This window comes from Erythrolamprus reginae, chromosome 2, assembly GCF_031021105.1.
Source record: "Erythrolamprus reginae isolate rEryReg1 chromosome 2, rEryReg1.hap1, whole genome shotgun sequence".
NCBI lineage: Eukaryota > Metazoa > Chordata > Lepidosauria > Squamata > Dipsadidae > Erythrolamprus > Erythrolamprus reginae.
This window is the reverse complement of record NC_091951.1, coordinates 10,137,484-10,150,159: the sequence shown is the minus strand read 5'-3', so window position 1 is coordinate 10,150,159 and position 12,676 is coordinate 10,137,484. Positions and strand designations below refer to the sequence as shown.

The window sequence follows — 12,676 nt, the reverse complement described above, 5'->3', positions numbered from 1 at the left end:
TATTTCCGGGACCGCCTTCTGCTGCACGAATCCCAGTGACAGGTTAGGTCCCACAGAGTGGGCCTTCTCCGGGTCCCGTCGACTAAACAATGTCGTTTGGCAGAACCCAGAGGAAGAGCCTTCTCTGTGGCGGCCTCAACCCTCTGGAACCAGCTCCCCCCGGAGATTAGAACTGCCCCCACCCTCCTTGCCTTTCGTAAACTCCTTAAAACTCACCTCTGCCATCAGGCATGGGGGAATTGAGACATCTCCCCCGAGCCTATACAGTTTATGCATGGTATGTTTGTGTATATGTTTACAATAGATTAGATTAGATTTATTGGATTTATATGCCGCCCCTCTCCGCAAACTCGGGGCAGCGGGTTTGCTTTTAATAATGGGGTTTTTAGTGTTTTTAAATTATTAGATTTGTTGTACATTGTTTTATTGTTGCTGTGAGCTGCCCTGAGTCTATGGAGAGGGGCAGCATACAAATCAAATCAAATCAAATCAAATCAAATCAAATCAAATCAAATCAAATCACAAACAACCAAACAAACAAATAAACAAACAAATAAATAAATAAACAAATAAATAAACAAATAAATAAATAAACAAATAAATAAATAAAAAAACAAACAAATGGTGGACGCTGGCAAAGCCGCGGGCGGATGGGAGCTGGCAGCTCCCATCACTCGTGGCGGCATCATGGGGCGATGGGCAGAATGATGGAGGCTGGCAAAGTGGCAGGCGGATGGGAGCCGGCAGCTCCCATTGCTCATGGCGGCATCAGGGGATTGGGGGGCAGAGTGGCGGACACTGGCAACATGGCAGGAGGATGGGAGCCGGCAGCCAGGGGGTGGCGGGCTGGGGGGATGGCCCGGCAGGGGGGCAAGGGCTGGCAGCGCAGCCCTTACCTTATTTTGCCGGTCACTCACAACTGGCAGCTCTTGTCTCCAATTTCCGGGGTTCTTTGCTTCCATGCCAGAAGCAACATGCGCAGAAGCATGTCCGCACCTCACACATGCGCAGAAGCTGAATCACGTGCCAGACACGGGTGCATGCCAGGGGCGTGCCTGTGGCTCGCACAGGGGCACGCTCCTGGCACATTCCGGTAGAGCTGAAATTGGTGACCTGCCCCTGGATGCCGCTCTACATGGCGCTACCCTTGAAGAGTGTTCGGAGACTGCAGATAGTCCAGAATGCAGCCATACGAGCTATAATGGGTGTGCCTCAGTATGCCCATATAACACCAACACTCCGTGCGCTGCACTGACTATTTATTAGTCTCTGGTCACATTTCAAGGTGTTGGTTATCACCTATAAATCCCTACATTGTTAGGGCCTTGTCTTTTTATGGGACCGTCTCCTGCTAAATACAGAACCTCCCAGAAACCAGTAAGATTGCATAGTCGGCCTTCTCCAGGTCCTCTTGACTAAACAATGTAGGTTGGTGGGGCCAGAGGAGAGGGCCTTCTCTGTAGCAGCCCTAGCTCTATGGAACCAACTCCCCCCCCCCTCTGATGTCCGTACTGCTCCCACTCTACTGGCGTTCCAAAAGGCCATCATGATCTGACTTTGCCAGCAGGCCTGACCCCCCTGAATTTTAACATCTGGCATGGCTGAGTCATGTTTGATTGGTATGTATATTGTCTGATAGATTGGATTTATGGGTTTTATCATGGGGGTTTATAATTTTAGTATGTGGGTTTTATAATTGGGGTTTTCTATAGTTTATTATTGATATTTGACTTCTTTTTATTCTGTATTGTATTCGTATTGTTGTAAGCTGCCCTGAGTCCTAGGGGATTGGGCAAACAAACAAACAAACCAGAAGGACAGAGTTTGAAGGGTTCTTGGAGATCTTCTAGTCCAGCCTCCTATAACATTCCAGACAAATGGTTATTTGATTGTCCAATTGCTTCTCTTTCACTTCTCTTTATACCTCTGCATTTTATATTTTTGATGAACTAGGAAAAATCTAAGAAAAAATTAATTACGAGAAGAAAATTGTCTCTGTGGGACAATAATTTTAATCTGTCATGCATTCTGAGTTAATTTCTGCCCAAGGAGTGAAAGTCAAAAGAGAATGTTTAAAGTCCATATCAACTCTTCCTCCCCCCCCCCCATGTCCCAGTGGGCAAAGGGTAATCATAAAAGTCAACATGATCATAATAGTCTGGAGTCTGGACCCTTACTAAAGATAACTTCTGGGTGTGATGTAGCTTCCAGAGGCAGGAAGTCTCCATACTCTGGTGAAACTCCAAACAGCTCCTGTCCTTCAGGCAATGGGCATGTAGAATCCAATGGGGTCAGGCCCAGAAGCACCTGTGTGAGCCCAGAGGGTCCCCTCACCTGATGTGGCCATGTCCAAAGTCAACCAAAAGTTGCTAGGGTCTCCTTTAGCTCCTTTCATGCCTGGAATCCTTCCAAGTAAAACATAAAGTTAGTCTTATTCTTGGAGAGTGGCTTTTCACCATAACATTGAAGGAAGAGCTGGAGCTGCAGACTCCCCTCAATTCTCTCCTCCACCTTCTTCCTCTCCCAGGCTCCTCCAGGCACTCCCTGTGCTATTCCTACCTGAAGGTGTCAGAGTCCAGCCAGGGGCTGCCCCGGTTCCTCTCTGTGGTCCACCTGGATAACCAACCCATTGCTCGATATGACATTCTCAATGGGAAGACAGTTCCTCTGGTGCCCTGGATGGAGGCGGAGGAGATGAAGGCACCTGAGAGGATGTTCAGAGCTGACCTGGAGCAGTTATCAGAACTCAACCACCAGACTGGAGGTGAGCAGAGGCAGAAATGCCTTCAAGCCCTGAATTCTCCTTCAAAACTCACCTTCCCACATCTTAACACTTTGGTTATTGGGAAATGAGGCAAGCAGGCAAAGGATAGAAAACGGGAGGCTGGGAGGTTGGAGGATTGAGATGAGCCCCATCTCAGGAAAGGACAACATTGTTTCTGCTTTTGACCCTCAATACCTGTAAGGAGCATGAGGATGAGAGAGCTTTTCCTGCAAAGGAAGGAAAATCCTCCCCCCCAAAATCTTCTCTCTCATGATCTTCTAACACAGAAGTCAGCAACCTTAAACAATCAAAGAACCACAAAGGTTCTAACTGGAGCTGCCCCTCCCCCCCCGTTCAATTCTGGAGCCAATCAGAAGTCTGGTTCCCCCACCAAAGAGTATCCTCCTAGAATAGCATCCTTTTTCCTCTACCAGTCCTAATGAAAAGCCCTATCAATTGTGGAGCTGACTGGAAAACCTGCCCATTTCAATAGTGTCTCCTCCTGGCATGCCCTTCTTCTCCCGTCCCCCAATCAACAGCTCCTCCAAAGTTGTGATACCGACCTGTGACAGGGAGCGGCAACAAAGGGGTGAAAGAGCCACATGCAGCTCCAGAGCCATAGGTTGCTGACCCCTGTTCTAGCCTCACATTAAAAAGACTAAGTGCAGCCTCAGATCACAGAAAACAGCTCCCACCATTCAAAGAAAGAGACAAGGAAAGATCTGTTTTCCGTCCCCTGGTGGGATGAGGGGGAAGTAAATATTTGAGTCATTTGGGGAGGGTGCTCTATGGAGAGGAACTCTGGACAATTCCACCCCTTCTTTCTGTATTTCAGGGCTTCACACCTGGCAGGTAGATTTGGGCTGTGAGCTCAGGGAAGATGGGAGCAAAAGAGGGTTTTTGCACTATGGCTATGATGGGATGGATTTCATCAGCTTTGAGAAGGAGACCCTCAGATGGGTGCCTGCTCAGCCACAGGCAAGGATGGTCAAGGAGAAAAGGGAGGATGATCCAAGTCAATCTCAAAGAAATAAATTCTTCCTGGAGGAGACCTGCATTGAGTGGCTGCAGAGATACCTGTCCTACCAGAAGGTGGCTCTGGAGAAGACAGGTGAGTGGCCGAATGGGCTTCGAATGTGAGGGTTTTTTTTCCTAGGCATCCTCATCTTCCCCTCCTCTAGTTTTCTGCTCTACAAGGCCCAGCTACCCTTCACCTCCATAGCAGATTGTGCTAGTGACCTTATGGTTAGGCAAGAAGCTGGTTCTGAAGGATATTTCATAGATTATGCTAAGTGGTTGTGCTATGGTGGTTGAGAGCTTTTTAAAGAAGTAGGCACATAAGCTATCAAGGCCAATTTTACCCCAAAGTTCTTTTAAAAATGATTCTAGAGAAGCACTTTTGCAGAAGAGCGGTACGGAGAAGAGTGAGAGGACGCCCCCAGAAGGTCTTCCCACTGATTAAATTGCCTTGAGAGAAATTCTAAAAATCCCAGGAACTCAGATGTTGCTTCTCCTGCAGAGCCTCCAGTGGGGAAGGTGACTGGCAAAGTGGTGAATGACAGGCTGGAGGTCCTTATCTGCCAGGCCTTTGGCTTCTATCCCAAGGAGATCCAGGCCACCTGGACGAGGGACGGAGAAGTCTGCAAATATGAGACCCTCCCAAGGAACGTGGCCCCCAACTCAGACGGGACCTATTATATCTGGCTCAGCATTGAGATCGACCCTAAGGAGCGGGACCATTTTCGGTGCCATATTGAGCATGAGGGCTTGCAGGAACCCCTGATATTGGCTTTCAAAGAGGATCCAGGTGAGAGACTGGGAGGATGTGACATTTAGAAGTAGATGTGGCACAAATGTTTCAAAGCATATGGTAGGGGGCAGTAAAGGGCAGCCCTACTAGAATGCTTGGGAGGGGGGCACGGGGGCAGGCAGGGGCGGGAGTGCTGGGTACGCGTAGCCACCCTTCAATTTCCTGTGCATGTGCAGAGTTGTGTCCGAAGCCATTCCACCCTGGCGGGACTAAACGGAGTGCATTTGCTGGCTGGCAGCCATGGGGCTGGGTCCTGCGTGGCAGCGGTCCATCCCGGCCGGGAGCTACCAGGAGGAAGAAATCCTGCAGAAAGGAAAGGATTTCTTCCTGCTGGCATCTCCTGGCTCTGGATGGACCACTGCTGCCACTGTTGCGCAGGAACCCAGTCCTGTGGCTGCCGGCAAAGGCAAAGGCGCTCCGTTTAGTCCCACCCAGGAGCTGCCAGAAGGAAGAAATCTGGGACTAACCAGGGCGCCTCTGCCGATGCAGCCAGCCAGCAGCCATGGGGCTGGGTCCTGTGTGGCGGCAGTCCATCCCGTCTGCGAGCAGCTTGTTGGGGAGACAACATGGCTACCGCTTCGCTCGCTTGCCAGGAAGAACAGCAGCTCATCAGGAAGACTCTGGCAAGCGGGCAAAACGGAAGCAATGTCATCTCCCCGATGAGATTCTCTCCTTCCTGGTTGGGGCGGGATGGAATGTGCAGGAACCGAATTTTGCGTGTACTACCAGTGGAGACGAAGCTGCACACACAGCTTCATTTCTTCCGGTGGAATGCATTCCACACCATCCCCCTTGCAGCCCACCCCTGGTAGGGGGCTTGTTTTTTTCTGCAGCTTCTCATGTTTTCAGAATATATAGTCCTGCATTTAGTAATGGGAGATAAGTGATTTCTGTCAGGGGAGTTTGAAACTTAGTAGCAAAGGTATGAAAATATATAAGATGATATATGAGATGATTGGTTATGGCTTTTCCTTCTGCCCTTCAAGGCCATTCAGTCCTCCCTCTGCAGCCTTGGTGGTAGGGGGCTTCCTTCAGGTGGGAGCACTTCCTGGAGGCCCTTGCAGTTAGGGAAATGCTTCCATTGCTTATTTCCTCCATTTCAGGGAACTCAACATCTTTCTAATCAGAACCATATTTCTCCTTCTCTAGCTAGAACATGGTGGATTCCTGTGGGAATTGTAGCTGCCATCATCTTGGGAGCTTTTTTCTTCAAGACCTGTAAGTGAAACAGACTCATCTACCCCCACCACCCACCTCTGTGTCTTTCTGTGTTGACTACACTAGTGTGGATGGGAAAGAGACTACATGAGTGTCGCAGCCAGGATCCCCATGCGACCCTTCCCCACAAACAGCATTTTAATGGGAATGGGAAAGGAAGAAGAAACTAGGCAGGCATTTTTTTTCAACCCTTGGAAATCTCAAAATGTTCCACATTCCTCTTGTCTGGGAAGCAGCCTCTTTGGCCTCAGTGGACAGAGGGGAAAATATCAGGAGACCCTGAAAGGAGCTGGATCCAGGAGACTGTTATTGCTTCTCTGAGGGACGGGTAAGTTTGTTGAGAAGATGGTGTCGCTCCAGCTCCAGCAGTGTATGGAGGAAGCCAATTATCTGGACCCTCAACAATCAGGATTCAGGCCCAGCTACAGTATGGAAACTGCTTTGGTTGCACTGATGGATGATCTTTGGCAGGCCTGGGGTAGGGGTTTATCATCTGTCCTGGTGCTTCTCGACCTCTCAGAAGCTTTAGATACCATCAACCATGGTAGCCTTCTGTGCTGGCTCAAGGGACTGGGAATGGGAGGCACCATTTTACAGTGGTTCTCTTCCTACTTCTCTCGCCGGTCACAGTCAGTGTTAGCTCAGGATCAGAGGTCGACCCCTAAGTCCTTCCCTTGTGGGGTCCCTCAGGGGCCCATCCCCTCTCCCCTGCTTTTTAATATCTACATGAAATTGCTGGGCGAGATCATCTGAGGGCACCGGTTGAGTTACCATCAATATGCTGATTATACTCAGCTATACATCTCCACCCTGTGTCCCCTCAGTGAAGCAGTGGAAGTAATGTGCCGGTGCCTGGAGGCTGTTGATGTCTGGATGAGAGTTAACAGGCTCAAGCTCAACCCCGGCAAGAAAGGTGTCCTCCTCGATCTACAGCTCACATTAGAGAAACATCTTTCAGCTATGGCGAGGGGGGTGTTTGCCCAGGTTCACCTGGTGCACCGGTTGCAGCCCTACCTGGACCGGGAGTTACTGCTCACAGTCACTCATGCCCTCATCACCTCAAGGCTCGAATACTGTAACGCTCTCTACATGGGGCTACCTTTGAAAAGTGTTCGGAAACTTCAGATTGTGCAGAATGCAGCTGCAAGAGCAATCATGGGCTTCCCTAAGTATGCCCATGTCACATCAACACTCCGCAGTCTGCATTGGTTGCCGATCAGTTTCCGGTCACAATTCAAAGTGTTGGTTATGACCTATAAAGCCCTACATGGCACTGGGCCAGATTATTTCCAGGACCGCCTTCTGCCACAAGAATCCCAGCGACCAGTTAGGTCCCACAGAGTGGGCCTTCTCCAGGTCCCGTCAACTAAACAATGTCGTTTGGCGGGACCCAGGGGAAGAGCCTTCCCTGGCCCTCTGGAACCAACTCCCCCCAGAGATTAGAATAGCCCCCACACTCCTTGCCTTTCATAAGCTCCTCAAAACCCACCTCTGCCGTCAGGCATGAGGGAACTAAGATAATCTTTCCCCCTAGGCTTCTACAATTTATGCATGGTATGTTTGTATGTATGATTGGTTTTACCACAAGGGTTTTTAGCTGTTTTAGTATTGGATTTCTACATGCTGTTTTTATCACTGTTGTTAGCCGCCCCGAGTCCACGGAGAGGGGCGGGATACAAATCCAATAAATAAATAAATACATAAAGGGTTGCTGTGGGTTCTGCCTCCCAAGGACATTTCCACCGGTCTGTCCATTACTCTGGGGGGGGACCTCTGACCCCCTCAGAGAGGTCTGCAATTTGGGTGCCCACTTCTATCCACAGCTGACTTTAGACCATCATCTTTTGGCTAGGGCGAGGGGGACGTTTGTCCAGGTCCTCCTGGCCCTATTTGGGCAGGGAGTCCCTACTCACAGTCACAGTCGCTTCGTGCCCTTACCACCTTGAGATTCTGTTAGATGTCTAGGTAATAAACCTTCAACAAACTTCAAGCAGAGTTAATGTAACAATGTGGGTTACTCAATCAATGAATCAGACAGTAGAAAATAGAACAATACTGTATTATTATTTACAGATAGGCAAAATAAGCAATAGTAGTTACACAGTCCAAATATCATACATATATAATCCTAATAATGGTTTACAAACCAGGTTAGCGCACACCGCAACAATATAGCATACAGCAAATACAAATATCTCTCCCCAAGAAAAATGATGTTGGCTTACTCTTATGGCCAACCAGCAAATGTTTCTTAAAAGTACAGTTGTAAACTGACATTTATTAGCTCCTGTATTGCAACACCCAACATAGTTACTGTTCTGCCGGTGTGTTTCAACCGCCCGTAATTACAGGGTAATTAGTCCAGGAAGACACACACCACACGATAAAAGGAAACCCCAAAGGTTTTTATAAACAGAAAAACAGAAACAGCTCCCTTTTTAAATGTCAACGGGATTTTCTGGTACACACAAGGCACAGGTGTAATGCAATCCAATTGCTCACCCAATAACTGGGAAATTGAGTCCAATTCTAAAGTCCAGAGAGTCCACACACAATCTTGAACAGCACAAAAACCACGATCTTGACGAAACAATGAATCAGATAAACTGCCATGAGGCTAAAACACCAGGTTGCACTTTTATCTGTAGCACTAATTACAGCAGCCCCACCCAACCACAGGTGGCCTCATTTTCTCTTGTAATAATCCTTCAGTTTTGTCTCCTATGCATCACTCTACACATGCGTGGATGTATCATTAATTCTTGTTCAGAATCCAAGGATGATACAGATGATTGATCTCCTCCTGGGCTGTCTGCCAAACTCCCCTCTTCCCTGTCACTCATGCTTCCTTGGTCAGAGGCTTTGTTGGCAGATTCCATTGGGAGCAAAACAGGCTTGCAGCATGTGGATGTTTCTCCCACATCCACCTGCACATTCCTTGGGGCAGGAGCTGGGCCAGAGCTAACCACAACAAGTTACATACAGCATACTAACAGATTCAACTGTTGCAATGTTCTCTACATGGGGCTACCTTTGAAGAGTGCTCAGAAACTACAAATTGTACAAAATTCAGCCGCGCGAGTAATCGTGAGCTTCCCTAGGCATGCCCATGTCTCTCCAAACACTCCATGGACTGCATTGGTTGCCATTTGGTTTCTGGACACCATTCAAAGTGTTGGTAATGACCTATATAGCCCTACATGGCATTGGGCCAGATTACTTGCGGTACCGCCCTCTGCCGTATGAGTCCCAGCGACTGGTTAGATCGCACAGAGTCGGCCTTCTCCGGGTCCCAACAACTAGACAATGTCGCTTGGCGGAGGCCTAGAGGAAGAGCATTCTCTGTGGGAGGCCCAGCCCTCTGGAACCAGCTCTCCCCAGAGATTTGCACTGCCCCACACTTCTTGCCTTCCAGAAGACTCATTTATGCCACCAGGCCAATTAGACCTCAGCCCCTGCCCAAGAAATGATTGTATGGTTGCTGTATGTGTGATTGATTTTAATATAATTAGGGATTTTAGATAATTATGTAATTTTAATTTAATTCGATTTAATTTATTGTAACCTACTGTTTTTATATGTTGTAAGCTGCCTCGAGTCCTCAGAGAGGGGCAGCATAGAAAGCCAATTAAAAACAAATGAATGAACAAACAAACAAACAAACAAATGAATGAATGAATGAATGAATGTATTGAACAAACAAAACCAGTGCTGGTTTTCCTATGGTGAAAAAGCAGGACTGTATATCTCTCTTTAGGAACTCATATAAGAGCAAGGAGAGTTTCAATTTGAATGACTCAATAATTTCTTCAACAACCCCCAGAAATGTTCCATTTTATTTTCATAAATGGATGGGAGGACTAGTGAATGCTTTTCAAAATGTGTGGTTATAATCCAGCCAGTTGGACCATCTGGGCCTTCTAGAGACCTTCAGTTTGAGTCCTTCTCTATCCCAGGCAGGAGCTGCTGCCCCAACATTAACTAGCTTCTTTTCTTGCAATCTCTCAGACCAGTGGAGGAGATCCAGGAAAAATCTCCATTGCAAAAATCCCCAATCTTGTGATCAATCCTCACATTTACGACTGTGGCAGCATCCTGCAGACATACGATCAACATTTAGACACCTGGCAACTGGCTTGCAACAAGCAGAGTTTGTGGAGAATGTGAAAGGACAATCATGTGAATCACTTAATGCCATAACAACTTGCCGTAATCAAATTTCTCGAGAAAAATCTCCTTCTTCCCCTATCGATGGCATAGAAGATGAGACTCAGTCATTGCTGATGCTTCAAACTAAAAGCAGCTCAAAGGTGAGTATGACACTTACTGAAGTAACTCCAAACCTGGAAAACATATGGAGGAAAAGACCATCAGGCTTGCATGATGGGGGAATCCATCCTCTAGTCCAAGTCTTTCCAAGGTAGCGATGGAGAGATCATGGGTTGCCTGGGGTTCCTTCAGGGCTCCGCCCATCCTGGATGGGATCTTCTGATTTGATGCTCTGCAGAGAGGATCCAGACCAGCTCAGTCTCTGCAGTTCACCAGCTCTGAGGGATGAATGTGGGACAGGGAAGGGTCCACTAGAAGGGGGACTAGAAAATATTAGAGGGAGCTCCTTCATGAGGATATGCTGGAGGGGTAAAAGGAAAGGAACACTAAGGGGGAGAAGTGAGGATCCCTCCCGGAGAATCCCTCTCTCCAGGGAGAAATTATCTCTCTGGGTGAGAATTGCAAGCTTTTCTCCAACTTGGCTGCTTCTCCCATGCCTGCTGTGGGGGGAAGAGGGAGCTAAAGGGAGGACAGACTGAGCCTCTCTGTCAAGCACTGGGGAAATCAGATCCAATTAATTCAAATGGGTATAAAGAAGGATTTGATTTGATTTGGTTTGGTTTGGTTTGGTTTGGTTTGGTTTGGTTTGGTTTGGTTTGGTTTGGTTTGATTTGATTTGATTTGATTTGATTTGATTTGATTATTTTATTTGATTATTTTATTTTTATTTTATTTTATTTTATTTTATTTTATTTTATTTTATTTTATTTTATTTTATTTTATTTTATTTTATTTTATTTTATTTTATTTTATTTTATTTTATTTTATTTTATTTTATTTTATTTTATTTTATTTTATTTTATTTTATTTTATTTTATTTTATTTTATTTTATTTTATTTTATTTTATTTTATTTATTTTATTTTATTTTATTTATTTTATTTTATTTTATTTTATTTTATTTATTTATTTATTTTATTTTATTTTATTTTATTTTATTTTATTATTTTATTTTTATTATTTTATTTTATTTTATTTTATTTTATTTTATTTTATTTTATTTTATTTTATTTTATTTTATTTTTTATTTTTTATTTTTTATTTTATTATTTTATTTTATTTATTTTATTATTTTGCCAAAACGTACAAGGAATGTAAATCCAATAAATAAATAAACAAACAAATGAACAAGATGGCAGGAATTGGTATAAACATATACAAAAGTGAAGAAAGTGCAGGTAAATTTGGACAGTGGGACAGTAGGAGAAGGATGGTAGGCACAATGGTAAGCTTATGCATGCCCCTTACAGACGTGAGATCGACTGTAGACAGTCTAAGGTTAAAGTTTTGGGAGTTTGGGAAGAAAACACAGAGTCAGGTAGTGCATTCCACGCATTGATCACTCTGTTGCTGAAGTCGTATTTTCTGCAGTGGAGTTTCGAGGGGCTTACATTGAGTTTGAATCTATTGTGTGCTTGTGTACTGCTGCTGTTTAAGCTGAAGTATTGTTTGAGAGGGAGGGCATTGTGGCAGATGATTTTATGAACTACATTTAGATTGGATCGAAGTCGATGTTGCTCTAAGCTATCTAAGACTAAAATTTCAAGTCTGATAGAATAAGGTATTCTGTTGCAAACAGAGGATGGAGCACTCTTCTTGCGAAATATTTCTGGACATTTTCAATGGTATTGATGTCCAATATACAGTACAATTTCCAGACGTATTCAAGAATTGGTCTAGCAAATGTATTGTTTTTTATTTGTAGTCCATAAATTGAGTGTAAACTGTTGCAGATGATGAGAGCAAGACAATTGTTGAGTCTAGTATTGTTTGTTACTAGCTGTTCAAGCCCTAGATTAGTAATAGCATTGTAAGGGGTTGAGTGCATGGGTTCAATTGAATATTCTTTTAGGGTCCAGTTAATATGAGGTAGGTTGAGGTTGCCAAGAAAAATGAGAGGGTGTGGGTAGGAGGCTGCCCACTATAGTACTGAGGTTAAATTGTTTACATTTAAGTCTGGTATTTTAAGTTCACCGATGATGGTTTCTGGAAGATCTACTTCATGTCTAACTTGGATATTTTTAAGGTTGATTGATTGATTGATTGATTCATTCATTCATTCATTCATTGATTCATTCATTCATTCATTTATTGCCCTCTGCAAGAATCTGAAAGACTAAGGTCAAAGCAAATTGGACATAGATAAGAGTCAAAGGAATTCAAGGAGGGCTGAACATAAGTCTCTTGTGGGCATGGAGTGACACGTGATTGTTTGTGCATTTGACCCCCCCCCCCCTTGTGCACAGCCTCTTCTACACCCCTCATACAAACCAGGGCTTTGACTTCCTCCATTTTCTCCCTCTGCAGCACAACACAACCTTTGGAAGGCAGAGCCCCAAAGACACCGTTTTAACGTTGGTCAATGGAGAACAGAAGCGGTTTATTCTTGCTGCAGCTGCAGCTGCCGCTGCCGATGCTACTGCGGCCATCGCCATTAATTATGATGATAGTGGTTATTATGACTATGATTGCTATTATGATGATTATTATCATGATTATTATGATTATTTCACTAATTGTTCAGATGATACAGAATTTAAATCAAAAACAGAATAA

At 45.2% G+C, this 12,676-nt stretch overlaps 1 protein-coding gene across 1 annotated transcript in view; it reads left to right on the top strand.

Annotated features, from left to right (window-relative positions):
* Positions 1-12,676, top strand: part of LOC139159127 (zinc-alpha-2-glycoprotein-like) — a 16,124-nt gene extending 3,448 nt beyond the window's left edge. Inside the window, exons 2-8 of the mRNA XM_070736484.1 lie at positions 2,528-2,764; positions 3,600-3,875; positions 4,284-4,571; positions 5,724-5,792; positions 6,622-6,755; positions 9,884-10,102; positions 12,428-12,676. Of these exons, the coding sequence (XP_070592585.1) occupies positions 2,528-2,764; positions 3,600-3,875; positions 4,284-4,571; positions 5,724-5,792; positions 6,622-6,755; positions 9,884-10,102; positions 12,428-12,676 (1,472 nt within the window). The remainder of the gene's footprint in view (positions 1-2,527; positions 2,765-3,599; positions 3,876-4,283; positions 4,572-5,723; positions 5,793-6,621; positions 6,756-9,883; positions 10,103-12,427) is intronic.